At 37.4% G+C, this 17,273-nt stretch overlaps 2 protein-coding genes across 5 annotated transcripts; both read left to right on the forward strand.

The window, feature by feature from the left end:
* The first annotated feature begins 185 nt into the window (after window positions 1–185).
* On the forward strand, window positions 186–8,651 carry clcc1 (chloride channel CLIC-like 1). Its single transcript, XM_027024002.3, has 10 exons — window positions 186–748; window positions 3,671–3,790; window positions 4,260–4,370; window positions 4,456–4,680; window positions 4,808–4,948; window positions 5,188–5,287; window positions 5,693–5,790; window positions 5,877–6,023; window positions 6,356–6,898; window positions 7,586–8,651. The coding sequence occupies exons 1-10, from the start codon at window positions 590–592 to the stop codon at window positions 7,628–7,630; spliced, it is 1,689 nt and encodes a 562-aa protein (XP_026879803.2). The 5' UTR covers window positions 186–589; the 3' UTR covers window positions 7,631–8,651.
* A 90-nt stretch (window positions 8,652–8,741) lies between these two features.
* On the forward strand, window positions 8,742–17,191 carry mcoln2 (mucolipin TRP cation channel 2). Of its 4 annotated transcripts, XM_027024007.3 has the most exons (14): window positions 8,742–8,881; window positions 9,480–9,639; window positions 9,794–9,967; window positions 10,189–10,342; window positions 10,608–10,686; window positions 10,774–10,870; window positions 10,973–11,072; window positions 11,350–11,462; window positions 11,667–11,816; window positions 12,886–12,987; window positions 13,226–13,348; window positions 14,004–14,210; window positions 14,818–14,978; window positions 17,106–17,191. In XM_027024007.3, exons 1-14 carry the CDS (start codon window positions 8,844–8,846, stop codon window positions 17,140–17,142), a joined length of 1,695 nt encoding a protein of 564 aa, XP_026879808.2. In that variant the 5' UTR covers window positions 8,742–8,843; the 3' UTR covers window positions 17,143–17,191. The 4 variants fall into 4 exon arrangements, 3 of the variants coding, with proteins under 3 accessions (XP_026879808.2, XP_081564404.1, XP_081564405.1); XR_014120062.1 differs by lacking the exon at window positions 17,106–17,191 and having other exon boundaries at window positions 14,004–14,327; window positions 14,818–14,911; XM_081708278.1 differs by lacking the exon at window positions 14,004–14,210.
* Window positions 17,192–17,273: the final 82 nt, after the last annotated feature.

The following is a 17,273-nucleotide window of genomic DNA, read 5'->3' on the forward strand; positions in this document are numbered from 1 at the left end:
ACAATTTTTGTTTTATCTGATTCAAAAGACAAAGGATTAAATAGAAAAATATTTGTTACATTTTCTACATATACGTCCACATTACTTTCAATAATTTGCTCGTCGTTAGCAAACGATGGACGTGCCCAGCTGTCAAGAGAAGAAATGCGTCACTCACATTAACATCCGATCTTCGCGGCACTGTTAACAATTTACGGCAATGTTTACATCTTGGCTAGCTAACTAACCGGCTAGTTAGGTTATGGGGCTTGCTGTGCGGTTTTAACTCAGTGTTTATATTAGTTAGGTTAAAATCTTAATACATTTTACTGCAACTAGCATCTATTTGCAATGTTGCTTAATTAGCTAGCTAGAGAAATTGCTGACTATTTAGCGTATTTTCATTAGGTTAGCTAGCTAGCTATTTGCTACAGCTAGTTTAACTGACCAAAGTTTAGTTTTAGTTTCATTTTGGAGTCAGTATAGTAAATTCTGCCTTTAGCATTTGTAGTCAAATATCTCGCTATCGTAGCTTCTTGATACGAGTGAGATGTTGGCGTATGAAAATGAGTAGTTTGTGGACTAGCTGACTATCATTGCCTTTTACTTGATGCTAATCATGAGAATATCAGACGTTTGGCTATTGGGCGCTTACAGTTTTCTCGCTGTCTGTAGCTTTTTTGTGATTGCTAACGATGATGAATGGATTGACCCATACAACATGCTTAACTACGATGCCACTTCAAAAAGCATGAAAGATCCCGACGAGGTAAAATGTTCCGTGGATATTTTTGAAGCTTCTGCATATTGCGGAAACATTCGGGGTGTAATGATTCACAGATATGAACCGGAAACTGGCTTTAATGTTAAATATGCGGATACATCGATACGCGGAGAACTGGATCCGTACCACCATCCGTATCGTACAACTGGTAAAAGTACCACGAACCGATCGATGACTCGATTTTAAAGTTACGAGTCGGTTTACTCAAGCTTTGATGTAATTCTACTTGAATACAATCTAAGATACTGCGGAAGACTCACTGATTTATCTTTACAAGCCATCTTGTTTTCAAAATTAAATGACCACCATTCGCTAATTAATTTGCACTGTAACTAGTGTCGACCTTCTACGTGAGTAACGTTTGCGGTGCTAAGTCAAATTTAAAATCTAAAGTTTGGAAGACCTTTGGACTTTATTAAAAGAATGGGAAATTGGACAAAAGTCTGGTCACCTCTTGTAAGGTGATTAAAGCAGCGTTTAAGTAATCACTTTTTTCAACCACAATTTAGCCACAAATCAGTGATTTGCAATATACTGAAGGGCTAAGAGTTATGTGTTTATAATATTATAATATTTGTAATGGCTACTTTTCGTATTTCTCCCCCTAACTGTCATGGTGAGGAACCTGATCATGAGTGTGTGAGACACATCGGTTTATGAGGTCAAAATGTTTTTTTCATATAGCAAGTCTTTACTGTCCAACTAGGTCTGTTGGAAAGAAACATAATGACAAGTCTGAAATGAATTTGTCTACCTTTTTCTATGCCATGATGTAACTATAAAAATTGAGATTCATTTATTAAGTATATCTACATGAAAGGTATTCAATGCACTTTTATAGAATTGAACAAATGTTAAAAACCGCACTAGATTGCATCGGATCGCTTTGAATCACACAGAATCGTTACGTATAATGTATATATGTGTGTATATGTGTGTGTGTATGTATGTATGTCTCCCAATTATTTTTTTAACTTCCCCAATTGTTTGGAAGGCAATGAGCATACTGAAAACATTTTTATTTTTAAAAAAATCTTTTATTTTAAAAATATAATGTGTCCACTACAGTGGACATCTGAACATGCTACCTATGAAACTGAATCAATCCCAAGTAAAGCAATCCCAAAGAAAATACCAAATTGTCATAAGATTTACCGACATCTGAGCTAATCTATACATAACTCTTTTCTAGTGTATGTCTAATGTTTGTATTTTGATGTTATGGAGTTATGTTTATGGAGTATGATATTTCAAAAAGCAATTTACTTTCTTTGAAACACAGAGGAAGATCTTGCACTTTGTAAACATAACATACATTTTGCTGTTGCAACCACACCTGTGATGCATGTGTTTCATCCACCATCTTTGGGAGATGGATGGCCCCATAGTGTCTCAGCTGCATTTGGCTGAGGTTTCCACTTTTGCATGGGGGAGTGTAGTCATCTTCACTCTCACTGGAGATTCCTACTTGGACCTGAGTATTCATCTGCTTACCAAGGAGCAATTTAAATTCAAGAAACTTCAGCGGTTTCTTTCCCAGAACTTGGCAGTCAGTCTTGTACTGAAGCCATGCATTGGTGTATGCCAAATCAAAAAACTGGAAAATTGTACACACTCTCCATTTCTGAGTGTGAGTGGCCATCCTATAGAAACTTGGCATCCTGTTGGCCATGTCCACACCACCCATGTTTTTGTTGTACTCAGCAATTGGCACTGGTCTTGACACCTGGACATACCTTTTCTATTTCTTAGACCATCTATTGCATGTGTCCTGTGGCTCAATGCCATAGGCAAAGGATGCCATGACCACTGGTTTGTTGTCAAACCACTTGATGACAGCAAGTTCAGGATCTCGCCTGACCACCATCTCAGATGCCCCTCTTCCTTTCTTTTTGATGGCCTGATCCCCTATAATGTTGCACTCCTTTGGGATTCTGTTCTTCATGAGAGTTCCTGTACCTCCCAAGCCTTTCTCCATCATGGTGTCCAGGAGATTGACAGTTGTAAAGAATCTGTCAAAAAATAGGTGGGTTCCTCTGGGAACAATCTCAGCTAAATGAAGGACAGCTTGTTCTCCAATGCCCAATTGTGTCACCTTTGTGACTCTAAAGGTGGTCTTACCTTGGTAAACCACAAACTCTAAGACCATACCACTTGGTGTGGCCAAGACAAACACCTTCAATCCAGTCAGGTATGGTTTGCCAGGTACATACTGGCAAATTGGGCAGCAACCAGTAAATGGAATCATTTGCTCATCAATGGACAATTTTCCTGTTCTAAGCTGATTTAGACACCCTTGCCTCACTTTGTTCAGAAGGGGCCTGACTTTCCACAAGAGGTCTCTGTTTGTTTTTGTCCTCATCTGAAATATCAAGGTCATTGACGGTCCCTTCTCAGTTGAAAATACAGAGAACAAAATGTAACTAATAAGTACAAATGTCCATTGTGGAGGACATTTTTTAAACACTCTCCTATCAAAGTAATATATTGTTATATTACATTAGAAAATGGTTTAAAGTGTTCTTAGGAGATTCATATAAAACATAACATTTCAAGACAAAATTTGCTCAATGATAATTAATAAGCACTTACTTTTCTTCTTTCCTTAAAAGCAGCTTGTGCTGATGGATGCCATTTTCTTTGAAGAGGAAGTTGCCAAAACCCCACCCCCGTAACATTGGTATCATTTAAAAGTTCTAAATGTCCTCTTTAAAGAACAAAAGGAGTTAGTTCGGGTGTGGGAGAAATCTAAATACTCTGGAGGACAAAATTGAACTGCTGGTAGTCCGGAGGAGATATATAAAATCTCCGTATCGGATAGTCTTGTAAGGGAGAGATGCACACCCCTATGAAACATACAGCAGATGACCAGTTTATGTTCTTGAAGCTACCATTGTTGTTTTATAGGTCTTCAGCAACAGTCATGTACCCACTAAAAGAAGAGACTTCGTTTCAGATGGTAGTCAAGTGGAACAGTGCTTGGACATTTCACAGTGTACCAACATGTTGGAAAGGGTACAAAGAGAGGTGAGTCTTTTATGCAATGGAGATGTGTATATGTATCTGGGAGAACCACTGAAATGTTTAAATTAAGCTCATTGTATTTGTGTAGAATTTTATTTAGCCTAATTAAGGAATGCTAACTGATAAATTTCAGTAAAAGGTTTTGAAACATATACTTATACTTACATATATTTATACGTATATACTTATATGGAAGAAAGCATCATTTGTGAATATGTAAACCTGAAATGATCTGTGTCTGTCTGCTGAGAAATGAGAAATTATGATTTCTGCAAGTTTTGTTAATTATTATTTGATTGCTGTTTTCCTCAAGTGTGCTGACAACTTTCGGATACAAATATGTAACCTTAAAAAGCACAATCAGTGCAAATGCAAGACATGGAGTAGTCTAATTAGTATAATTCAGCAATTTTATGTAATCTAAAACATTTTAGTTCACTGATCATATTTTCCTTTATTGTATCTCTTCTAGCTTGAAGGGCACAAAAGGAGTGCAGCATTTTCCTCCCAAAAGCAAATATGTTCTCCAGTGTTCAAGCGCTTTCTCAAAAAGCTTCTGAAGAAAATTGAGAAACTTGACTTGGTATAATAATACCATAGGAGCTATAAACCATTCCCTTCTTGCCATATTTCTGTACCACTCATGCACTGTTTGTTTGAACTTGCAGCCCACTGATATTAATGCTGTCATGCACTACGATGCTGAAGTAAAGCTGTCAAAGCAAGGGGTCACAGAGATCAAGAATCTTCTGAATCACGACGGAACCTGGAGAACAGGGGCTTTGGATGAAGCTCTTAGTCAAATACTGATCAACTTTAAACTCCATGACTATGAGGCTTGGAAATGGCGCTTTGAGGATACTTTTGGTGTGGAGCTGGAAACTGTCATTAAGGTGAAAAAAGACCTGATGAAAAGATCACATTTGCCCTGTGAACAAAACTTTACAGTAACTGTTGATGTGACAATCTTAACTCCACTGTAATTAAATATTTTGACACTTCACACTTTTTCTTATACAGGTCTCCTTCTTTATCTTGATTATTGTGCTCATTATCTGCACTGAGATGTGGTCCACAGTCTCCTGGTTTGTGCAGTTTAAGAGAATGTTTGCCGTATGTTTTGTCATTAGCTTGGTGTGGAACTGGCTATATCTCTACAAGGTAGAGTCCAACTTAATGTTATTTATATTAATTCACACTTCACCAGAATGACTACTTTCCTTGTACACTTTTAAAATATGTATCCAGCTCATGGCTTATTATTGTGAATATATACTATAACTTGTACAGATTTGTATAAAAAATGGATGTTTTTTGGGTTTTTTTTTTAGTTTAATGGTGTTTTTATAGCCATTGATTTTAAATAATTGTGTTGGCTTTGTGCGTTTGCTTTTTTCCAGATCGAATTTGCTAAACACCAGGCTGATATTATAAAGATGGAGAATGTGAATGAGAAGTGTACTGGACTTAAGAAAATTGACTGGATAGATAATCTCAGGGGTGAGAACAGGAGACAACTGTGTGTTTTTGCCTTTGTTGTCTTGAAACTCACCATGCATGAGTGTTCTGTCTTGGCAAGGATAACATGATTCATTTTTACTTATTGGTAATACAATGTGCAAATCACCAAATTGATCTGGTGCCCTGGTAGACAGCCCCCTGTTGTGCTACTCTGCAGTGCTGTGTGAATAGCACTATTAAAGATATAGTGGGTCCCTTCATATGCTTCAAACGTGGGGGTGTGTTGGCCTTCACTCTCCTAGAATAGGTGGGGCTATCACCTGTATTGTGCAGGCTTACACGAATGGGAATTGGTGACTAATTGGGAACAATTTTTGAAAGTAAAAAAAAAAAGTACAGGTTTACTGTGGCTTGTGGTTTATTATTGTCTGTGTATCCTCTTAGAGTGGTTTCGAACCACATGGACTCTTCAGGATGATCCTTGTAAGCAATACTACGAAGTTCTCATGGTGAACCCCATCTTGATGGTGCCTCCAACCAAGGTTCATACTTTTTAGTTATGCTGTTTGAGTTATTTGAAACATTACTAAATGAAATACCTACCTGTTTGATTTTTCTGTCTTCATAGGCCATCACTATCACCATCATCACATTTATTACAGACCCTTTGAAGCACATTGGACAAGGCATTAGTGAATTTCTCAGAGCCTTGCTTAAAGACCTCCCTCTCCCTCTCCAAATACCTGTGCTTGTCACTATTGTGCTCAGTATCTTGGTAAGAAGTGCTCAGAAATGCTGTCTGGCTTTGTATTTAACTGTGTAAGCAATAACTGTTCATTCCAGTAAGCTTTCCAAATAACAAATGCTTTTTTTGATTTATTCCTGGACCACTGCAAACTGTCACACTAGGTAATAGGGCACCATTAAACAAAACATTTTTTAATTGTGAAGTAACACACACCCTTTCTTTCTGTGGATGTACAAATTTCAATGTGATTTCAGCACTCAGTCAATTGTCCGGGTACATTTTTTTTGGTCAAGCTATTGCAACTTAGCTCATGAATTTTTCAGTACAACTGCAAAGTGAATAACTCTTAACCTCCTCAGGTGTTTATGTATGGCAGTACCCAAGCAGCTATCCAGCATGCTGTTTTTAGACCACTGCGAGGTGGGCGAAGGGACCCTCCACTCCCTGCTGTGCAGCACCCTCCTTGCCCTCCACTGAGGGAGGTAGATGAAGTGGAGGACAGGAACCCCTGGGCACGAGGTGACGCTGACCGCATTTTGCAGCCCAGAGTGCACCCAGGCCAGGAGGGCAATAGAACCAATCAGATGTGCAACCAAGGTCACAGCAGTCCTGAAGTTCACCAGAGGAGACACATTAGGCCAAAAGAAAACAGACAGCGAGTGTATGTGGAAACCTTACGGAATGCAGAGAATCTGTACAGTGGAGATGAGGCAGACAACCAGCAGGTGGTCAGAGTTGCAGAGTCATCGCAGCATAAAGAGAATGAACCTTTCACCAGTGATATTGCAAAGGAGGAAAATGAGGCATCAACACACGCAAAGACGAATCCAGAGCATTTAAGAACTGCACTCAGTGGGCCAAGTGTTAAAAGTGATGACACTAATAACAAAGCATCACGAGATGTAAGTATTCATAATGGGAATGATGTAAGTATTAGGTTAATAGCCTCTTTGCCTCTCAAATAATTAGGAAGCTCATGGCTGTAACAAAGAACAGCACAGAGTTGCAGACCCAGTCACACGCGCCCTAATAGTACATGTTCAGTAATCAGAACAATAGGTAGAATCCAGCTTGTAGTTCAAAAGGGAAATGTGATGTCAAGTAATCCAACAGGCCATTCAAACCTAGCAAACTAAAGAGACAGGGAGGATCCAAAACTGTAAGCCATAAGTATGAAAATGAAAATGTAGTCACAACCAAAGGAAACACAATATACAAAGGATCCTTAGAATTGCTGCTCACAGCAATGAGCAAGACCTCACAATGGGTACAAGTATACAATATGGATAAATATATACAAAGGCTGAACAGGGAAGCATGAAAAGACAGAGTGATCATGGCATTGCCTCAAAAGTAGTTGTGTCTCTTATAGTATGTTGCAGCATGTTACATGCAGTGCTTCAAACACTGTTGACCGCATTTCATGGCCTTTAACATTGTGTGGTAGGTCACTGTTCCTGTGCTTCCATGTCTCTCTCATACTCACCATTTCTCTTTGTCCATTATTCCTTTTTATCTTGCTGTTTAACCATATCTAAACTTTTTGTCTTAATTGTTTCATTATTATATATTTTTGTGCTATTTTGTAGTTGGAAGTATCAACAACTGTCTTGGAAGCTTCTAGCAAAGAGTAAAATGTGGAAACTATTGAGACTCCGGTTCAAGAAATGGTGCAGTAATGGTCCTGCTTCAGAACCAGCTGTTTTTCTTATTGTTTTGCATCTTCATCATAATTTTCTGAATTGACTTCTGTTGTGTCTATGTGAGGAGCTTATGATCTCTGTCATGGATGAAAGCAGTTCAGTGTATATACCTTTTGTGGTTTCTTGGCGTTTTTAAGTTATTGTAATGTCTGAGAAATTAGGTTCCTATAACTAATTTGTTTTTGTTTGTTTAATAAAAGATCTCCCAAATAAAAAAAATAATCTACTGACATTAAAGTACATTTCTTAGTTTTGAATTTTAAAGGACACATGATGATTCTTTTACAATTATTATTTCATGTGAAGTATTTTACTGTTGTTCCAGCAAAAGAATTCAACTGCATCAAAATTATGAGGTTTTGTGCTGACTTGATGATAATAATAAATGTAATTCCTGCAAGTGTTTAGCAGCTACCTTACAATGAGCTGTTCACATGTTCAGAAATATTTTTTATGATGTTGAATACTGGAATATCTCTTTGGCTTTAAAAACACTAGAAATCTCATTGCAAGTCCCAGTACTTTTTTTTGCCAACTAATATAATTCTTACCCTATTATTTATCTGCAAAAATGACATCCACCCCCAATTACCGTCTTCGTGTGGTTGTGCACTGCATTTCAAGGGCAGTTTCCAAGGGGTTGTCAATTGGCATTTACAATAGTTCTGGCTGGACAGTAACCTGTCTTCCCACTGAGGGAACCAGAGGTAGAGGATAAAATAGACTTTTAGTTATAAATGTTGCAGAATGTCGCATATATTAAAAGAGACTTCACGCAGGAGGCCACCTTTAAGGCAACATAATAATCGTAGTTCGTTACGTCATGGTTTCTGTGCCACCATATTGGCTTATACGACGTTGAGGAACATGTATCCATCCCCCTGCTGTGTGGTGTCCCCGCTGATCCCTAAAGAAACCTCTTGAATAAATATTTGTGTATAATTTCTACGACTCTGAGAATCATGTGATTTCATTTCTAGAGAAAATAAAATTGTAAACTGTTTATGTGCTTTTGATTTTGGAAAGAAAATGTGATGTCTCACTAATGTAGTTTAATATTTATTGGAACGATTTGTAAAGGATTTTTTATTCTCTTGAAAAACATCTACTGAAGAACGACGAAGTTTGTCGCATGTAAATTGTCATGGAACTGCTTGCCAGAGACAAAATCGATTCAAGAAAGTAAGTAAAATAGCGTTAAAATGAAGAGCAGTTTTATCCATGAATTTGTCACACGATATAAAGTAGACTTTAGAATAAATCATGACATATTTTAAAGTTAAGTATTTATCCAGGATGTACTTATCGTTCTTATGAAGATAATCACTTTTCATGGTTTGGGTGAGTTGTATTTGAGTTTTAAAATGTGACCAGAAACATTGTCAATGTTTTGATGGTTAATTTATAACCTTGGACTTTTCCCGTATGAGCGTGCTGGCAGTGCTCTTAAAGGGACGTGACAAACAAACTCTCAAAAGATTTAAATGTAAAGAGTTTAAATTGGAATTTAATACCTCACACCCCGAACTTCCTTTCTTGTATGATGAATCATCTTCCTCATTTTCAGAATAGAACTGTCACATGGAAATAAATAGTCTATACAGTAAAGCCTGTTATAAATTTGTTTATGATCTGATTAAGTTGAAAGTCTGCGGCTGGCTGCAACCAGAACAAGAACAGTCAGACAAGCTGTGTATGTCCGTTCTTGTTAAAAGCACTAGCACTATTACGTGCCGGTAATAACCCGTTAAACAGCTGCTGAGTGTCTGTTTCACTGTAGCAACACCATGTCTATGACTGTTGACCGGACAGCGGAGGAAACGCTAAGAGATGACCTCAGATATTACTTCATGAGTCCCTGCGAAAAATACAAATCTCGACGACAAATACCATGGAAGCTAATGGTGCAGATTTTAAAAATAGTCATGATTACTACACAGGTATGAGGATAATATTTACAATGTAATGAATAATTTAAGTACCAAAACAGAATGCAGCATGTTAAGATATACTATTGAAAGTGTATCATTTTGAAGTTATCGACCTTGTCGCCTGCATGGTGACTAATGTCTATTTTTTTATTTACTTTTCAAGCTTGTTCTTTTTGGGCTTAACAATCAGCTCGTGGTGTCCTACAAAGAAGAGAATCTAATGGCCTTTAAGAATTTGTTTCTGAAGGGCTATAGTGGCACTGATGATGATGACTACAGCGTAGCTGTGTTCACCAAAAAGAGTGTCTATGATAATATATACTATGTCATAGATCAGGTTTGTTTTGTTTTCTTTCTGAGTTTCTTTGTTCTTCTCATGCAATCCCATGCATTTGTCACTATTGTTTTGTTCTATTTAATATGTGTATAATGTCAACATCATGAAGCACAGTTTATATGCTTCATTTGTGCTTAAAACTCTGTAATCTAACACCTTTTACCAAATTGACTTTTACTGATGGTGAAAAAGAGAACATAAATTATAAATCTGGCTTGCAGTATTTTCAGATAAGCCAGTTGTCTGTGGGCCCCATTAGTTATGCTGAGGACAATGGAGAGCCACTTCCATTGGTCATCTGTAAAGAATACTATAGACGGGGCAGTGTGGAGCCATCAGACGAATACTACGATATAGATGCCCACACTGAGACAGGTTATTAATTTTGAATCGCCACACCACTCATATGTTTGTGTTTGTTTTGTTGTTTTTTGTTTGTTTGTTTTTGTTTTGGAGAGGTGGGGCTCCTTTTTGAGAAAATCCCCTGAGGAAGGGTTTGATAAAACCCAAAATATTCTTCATTCCTTAGTCATTACTATTTAGATATTATTGAAATGATTAAGTCAGTACTTTTTGGTCTTAAACTTTTTACATGAAAAATGACTATTTTAAAAAAATCAAATAACATCTTTTTATTCAGTGTGCTTAACTTTGGATCCCAAATTTGCAACAACATGGAAAACAGACAATGCCTCTTTTTTTGAACTGGACTTCTACAGGTATGAATTATCAAAAACATTATTTTTAGTGTTTATTATCTATTATCTATTAGTTATTAGATCATTTGTATTACTTGTTGAATGCAGGCTTATCACTATAGAGATCTCATTCTCACTTAAAGGAATCAATCTACAAACAGTCCGCTCATACGAGCTTCCTGATTGTTATACTTTTGTTGTGACGGTAAGATGTGTTTAACCTCAAAATATGGGTTGTTATATTAATAAGAGTTCAGTCATTAATTCACAAAGTGAATTATAAATCCAGCATCTGGCTTTTTTTCAGGTTACGTTTGATAATCAGTGCCATAGTGGAAAAGTGAAAATTATCCTTGCTATTGATGCAGTTAGTAGTGCATGCAAGAACTGGAAGATTTCAGGAACTGGTATGGGAAGTAATACTGCTGACTTATATTAATAAATGAGTAATTAACTTTTTGATTAAGTGTAAAACCCTATCATTATTTATACTAAATGTTATTGGAGATGCTAAGTCATCTATAAGTTGCATTTACATGGGCTCATAGCTTGTTCATGTAAACTTTCTACAGTTAGTTGGTAGGTCTACAACTGGAAAACCAAAATACATGTAATTTTCCTTTGGATAACTCACCTAATAGCATGAATAACAGCAACTAATGCACTTACTGTTTGTGTTTTTAGCTCAGAAGAACACTCACTACCTCCTGGTCTTTGATGGCTTCGTTATTTTTGTGTGCCTGACCTCTGCTGTGCTTTGCATTCGCTCTATTTTTCTTGCAATTAGATTGCTTAAGGTAAACTCCGAATCATGAGGAACGAGTGCTTACATGGAGCATGTATAACGGGAGTGTCCTGTTGCATGCTTTTTACTTTTATGTGGAGCTTTTCAGTGATCATTTGTTTTGCTCTCCTTTGTTGATTATATGGTTATGATTCATGTCGCACTTGTCTTTGTATGACCTTTGCATAGGAAGTTTGCTAACTTTTTTTTTTTGCAGAGATTTTCCAAGTTCTGTCTCAAAAATTACAATCATAAAGTATGTGAGGATGACCAAAGACAATTCCTAAATGGCTGGTATATTTTGGTAATCATCAGTGATGTTATGGCAATCACAGGATCAATACTGAAGATGGAAATACAGGCAAAGGTAAATATGGAAATGGAAAATATATAAAGCAATTGATCTTTTGCACTTTACAGAGGAAATATAATTAATTATACTGAGTAATATGTTTACATATTACATTCATATTACATTACATTCATAGTTGTTTCCTATACTAGAATAGAAAGTAGACATTTTTATTCACACTACTGTATACTCTATATAGTACATTATATTTTAAATGTATTTTATTTGTATGATGTTTTCACACATTCATTTCATTAGAAGATGAATTTTCTTATAGTTCTAATATGTTATAACAAATAACAATTTCTTATATACTATGCAACCAACTTTTTAATATGTACTATATGGTCAAAGGTCTGTGTGTACAGATCCTATTTATTGAGTTCTGCAACAACCTTTGTGAACAAGCATATAAAATCAAGCACATGGCCATGCAAATTCCATACACAAACACTGACAATAGAATGGGTTGTACTGAAGAACTCAGTGGCTAAATGGTCAACTAGAGAATTTTCTGCCCTGCTAGATCTGCCCTGGTCAAATGTAAGCACTATTATTGTGAAACAGAAGTGGAGCAACAGTAGCTCACTAACAAAGTGGTAATCTGTGCAAACTCACAGGACAGAGCCACCAAGTGTTAAAGCATGTAGCACATATCCTTTCCCATTCCAGGATGGGGGTGAACAACTCCGTATTAATGGCCCGTGGTGTCCAAATACTTTTGGCCATACAGTATATTTAAGTAAATATTAAATAACCATATACATAAAAAGTAGTTAAAACTTGGTTGTTTATTAATCACTATTTCTGAGTGCCTTTTATTCACTGAATTGCTCCTTAAAGAAAGATAGGATATTCATTATGATGCATAAAGGAAAAGTTTATTGATGTCAAAAGTAAGCACGTTACCTTTTGGACTTTGGACCTTCCAAACAAATTGACTTTACAATGGATTTCTTTTATTGCCATAGTTCACTGACTATTTTGTTAAGAGCGGTGAAGATGAAGGGGCTCTTCTCACTGACAGGATAGGAATTTACCCTTGTTAGTTTGCTAAAGTCATTCCCTTTCTTTCTTTCCACAGAGTCTGACCACCTACGATGTGTGTAGCATCTTTCTGGGAACATCCACACTTATGGTGTGGGTTAGTGTCATTAGATATTTGGGGTACTTCCAGAAGTACAATGTGAGTAAGCACACGTTACTCACATGGTTGGGTATATATGGCCCTGTGCCCAAAAACTGTAATCATTCAGCAGCACAAATGAGACCAGCATTTTTTCTTAATGCTGTTATGTTACATGTGTTTTCTTTAGCATGTACATAAGACACTATTTGGTCACATGTTTGTTTTATAGTAACTATGTTCACCTTCATGGCTTATTAAAGCCTATAGTAAGGTCAGGCGTTCTGCCCTGCTGCAGGTTCTTATCCTCACCATGCAAGCAGCCCTACCCAAGGTCCTGCGCTTCTGTTGCTGTGCAGGAATGATCTACCTGGGCTACACGTTCTGTGGTTGGATTGTTTTGGGGCCCTACCATGAAAAGGTAAAAAATTGTAGCCCACAAAATGTGAACATATAAAGAGAATAAACTCAGTCTCAGGTATAAACTCAGTCTTTAGAATTTTATCAGCATTGCCTGATCTTAAAGTTGTAACATGAGAACAATGGTCTTAATGCTCATTTCTTGGCACCCAGGATTTATATAGTCTGCATTACCCTTATGTGACCATAAGATGGCAATATTTGTACAAAGATGAATTTCTCTGTACTCTAAGTGATACATGCATTACATTTACATTTATGGCATTTAGCTGATGCTTTTATTCAAAGCGACTTACAATTATGAAAGAGTACAACTTGAGCAATTGAGGGTTAAGGGCCTTGCTCAGGGGCCCAACAGTGGCTGTGGTGGGGCAACCTTCCAATTACAACTACCTTCACCACTGAGTTACCACTGCCCCATTCATTGTAATATCTATTTCTGTGTGGTTGATAAGGAGCTCTGTCAAGGCTTATCTTTTATCCACATAAAAGATTCGGTTAGCTCCCATTTCTGTTGGTCAGTATTACCTCCCATTTCTACTGGTCACCCCCAAAACACACATATGCGCACAAATATGAAAAACTCAGTTTGCTAATTTTACACCTATCCTTTATTTATACCTGGTCTGATTGGCTTTGCTGCATGCTGGGGCCAGTTTGAAGGTCTGAGCCGTGTGGCAGAGTGCCTCTTCTCCCTTGTCAATGGGGATGACATGTTCCCAACATTCGCTGAGTTCCAGCAGAAGAACACACTGGTGTGGCTGTTCAGTCGAGTCTATCTCTACACCTTCATATCTCTCTTCATCTACATGGTGCTCAGTCTCTTCATAGCCCTCATCACGGATGCTTATGATAGCATCAAGGTAACCTCCACAGTTCATCCTAATTGCAGTGTCATCCAGTGCCAGCAGAGGTGTGGAATACGTTGAGGGCTAAGTTAACATCAGCTCATTTTCAGGAGGTGGCATTTAATCCATGAGGTATTGTGAGGTTTCAGTTCTCAGTTAAAGGACAGGTTTAAGAACAGGTTTCATGCCTACTTGTGTGTTTATCCATGCCCAGACTAAATTTAAATATATCTTTTTATTCATTTTATTTCATAATATTAGAAATAACATAAACGGGTGCTCAAACAGTCCAAACCAAAGTAGGAAATTGTGTGCTCTAAAACCGCATGAAGTATGTTCCTTACTGGGCAACCAAAGAAGACAAAAAGGGTCATTATGAACTTAAGTAGATCTGTGTTGCATTGGGTTATGAATTTTTCAGTGTAAAACCACCCATAATGTCATGCAACACCTTTTAACTCAGGACTACAAAACCCTTCTCGTAAACATTACATAGACCATAGCTCATCAACAAGTGATCACCACTTCACCCCCTATTGAGGCAAAGCTTTTAGCTGACTCTAGCTTTTAACTCATGGCTACCCTTATATTACTTAACTTGTCCACTCCCATGTGGGGCTAGCGCTACCAGAAGACCGGCTTCCCCATGACTGAACTGCAGCTGTTCCTGAAGGCGGGGAGGGATTTCCACCTCCCAGAGGGGGAGGAGGACGTGGGGAGCGTGGAGAATGGTGGGCGCGCAGATATAGACTCCCCCTCCAACATGCTGTGCTGCTGTAGAAGGTACACAATCTCCAGCATCAGATAGCCGGCTCCCGCCTTCTCCCCAGCACTGAGGTTAGGCCGCTGTGGCATAAGACATAAAACTAGTGGTGGGAGAAAGGGGCAGACACACCCAGCTATGTGCTGATTACAGAGAAATGTACGGTTAGTCCAAGGGGGAGAAAAAATGGAACTCTAGAAGGCTTTCTCCTGGCTAAGAGCTGCTTTTGTGATAAGCAGGCAAAAGCAGAGACAAACAGAGCTTTCTCCTTGAGCAGTCTCTGTGAAAACAGATGATGTGTTTTCTCTCATTTTCTCTCTTTTGCCTGGTAATATCGGCATTATGGATGGTAGTGTGGATGATAGAAATGGAATTTTATGTCACTTTAGGGTCAAATGTAGGAAATAGAGGAAATTTCAGTATCATGTTGACAGTGAGTGACAGCACATATTAAGACATTATTTCTTAGATAAGAAAAAGTTCAGGTTTGTTTGTATGTTTGCTTTGAGCCCTGCTTCACTACAGAATGCATGGAACACACTGATATACAAACTGTGCTGTAGCCTACCAGGCATGGATTTGAGGAAGGTCATTCCCAGGACAATTGAGTATTTCTCAGCTCTTCAGTCATTGCGGGTCTTTGACAGATCTAACATAAATGTGATCACTAGAAAGAAAATCATCTCTATACCCAAGCAGCATAACCAAAATGATACGCTTGTGATATTGAAGGACCAAGCCAAAAATCAGACCTCCCAAAAGGAACAGTGCTCACTAATTTTTTTGTTTGGTTGTTTTTTTTTTGCTGTGTCCTTGTCCAGTTGGCAGCCTTTATCTGTAGGGAGTGTCACTGAAATCCCAACCATAATTTGATGCTGTGTATAAGTTCTAGATAAAAGCCACTTATCCACCAAGAAACAAGCCAACAGGATGCTGAGTAGATTTGAGCAGGGCAAGAAAAATGGTTTTACTCATAATGTGGGCCATAGACAGATACTTATCAACTGTGATTAGATTATTTGCAATACTTCTACTTAAGTGATGCTTGTATCCCATTTTAATAATGTTATCATTAGACTGTATCTTATGGAACTAGGTTTAATAAGCCAGAAGATCGAGATCCATCTTCTCATTTAAATTTTGTTCTTTTCTTTAGTTGAGAGTTTTGCTCTCTTGATACGTTCAGCCCTTTACCGGTCATCTTCCAGATAGATATGGAATCATCCTCTCTTTTTGCCAAGCAGACAAAATAGCCTGACTTGAAGGAGTAGAAATGCTGAAAATATGTTTATCTGACAGTTATCTAGTGTTAATAAATGAAAAGATGCTCATTTTCAACTGCTTTTTCAACCAATAATAGCAATAAACCAGTTGAATTGTAGGCTACTGTTGAAACAACAGCTGGAGGCTGTTAAAGCCAGTTTTGTTTTGACTGATTTACAGTATGATTCCACCTTTTTAGATGCCTTATGCTGTTTTTAGCTTTTAGTGCTCCCTTTTCTTAAATGATTGAAAACCTATGAAAATAATAGCAATTTACAATGAAGCCCAAATACAGAGAACAATACAGCTAAAACCACAGAAGAAAAATTGTATTTATAAAGGAAAAAGGTAATTTATTACCATTATTTTTTAAATACATACAGATTACACATCACATTTCTCTGCAAAATTGTCTGAAAACCAAGAATGAGCTGATTGCTCTGGAGCAATCGATAACAACCAGCATAAAGGCTGAGCATCTGTGTTATACGTTTAGTAAGTGAGTGAAAAGTGTAACAGGATCACTTATTTTACAAACTGTTAATAATACTTATAACAAACAATGCAGGACTAATGGTATTTGGTCCAACTTTAAAATCTAATTGGTAAGTATTGGATACTATTTATGAGTGTATATATCTGCATTCTTTACATGTATAGTCTGACTATAAAAGCGGAACACCTATAGAGCCAGAGTATTTTCCAAACTGGGGAGATTTATTGCTAGAAATACTGGGAACTCAAATGCCTGTAGGAATTTGTTGATATGTGGGGTTAAGACATGTAAAGCACTGGCATCACCACAAATGATAACTCTCACCATTTATTCAAGATACTAGAAGCCAGTTTACATTCTTACATTTGTATGTTGTCTATCCTTGCAGAGTTCTCAAAGATGACACCGTTGTTCTCATCAGCTAACATCAACTACAGATACCACCTAAGGATGCCAAATAAATCATAAAGGCTGTATTCTGTGTCAAAATAATGCGATTACGAATTCTTTATGGTTTTACAAAATACTTTGTATCATTTACAAAATACTTTGCATC

Source organism: Electrophorus electricus, chromosome 26 (genome assembly GCF_041902795.1).
Source record: "Electrophorus electricus isolate QZ-2024a chromosome 26, ASM4190279v1, whole genome shotgun sequence".
Classification (NCBI taxonomy): Eukaryota; Metazoa; Chordata; class Actinopteri; order Gymnotiformes; family Gymnotidae; genus Electrophorus; species Electrophorus electricus.

Coding starts and splice junctions, on each gene's coding strand:
- clcc1 (XM_027024002.3), top strand. CDS start 590: ATGCTAATCATGAGAATATCAGACGTTTGGCTATTGGGCGCTTACAGT. Junction 749..3,670: donor GCATGAAAGATCCCGACGAG/GTAAAATGTTCC, acceptor GTTGTTTTATAG/GTCTTCAGCAACAGTCATGT. Junction 4,371..4,455: donor AAATTGAGAAACTTGACTTG/GTATAATAATAC, acceptor TTGAACTTGCAG/CCCACTGATATTAATGCTGT.
- mcoln2 (XM_027024007.3), top strand. CDS start 8,844: ATGGAACTGCTTGCCAGAGACAAAATCGATTCAAGAAA. Junction 10,687..10,773: donor TTTGAACTGGACTTCTACAG/GTATGAATTATC, acceptor TGTTGAATGCAG/GCTTATCACTATAGAGATCT. Junction 14,979..17,105: donor ATGCTGTGCTGCTGTAGAAG/GTACACAATCTC, acceptor CTATCCTTGCAG/AGTTCTCAAAGATGACACCG.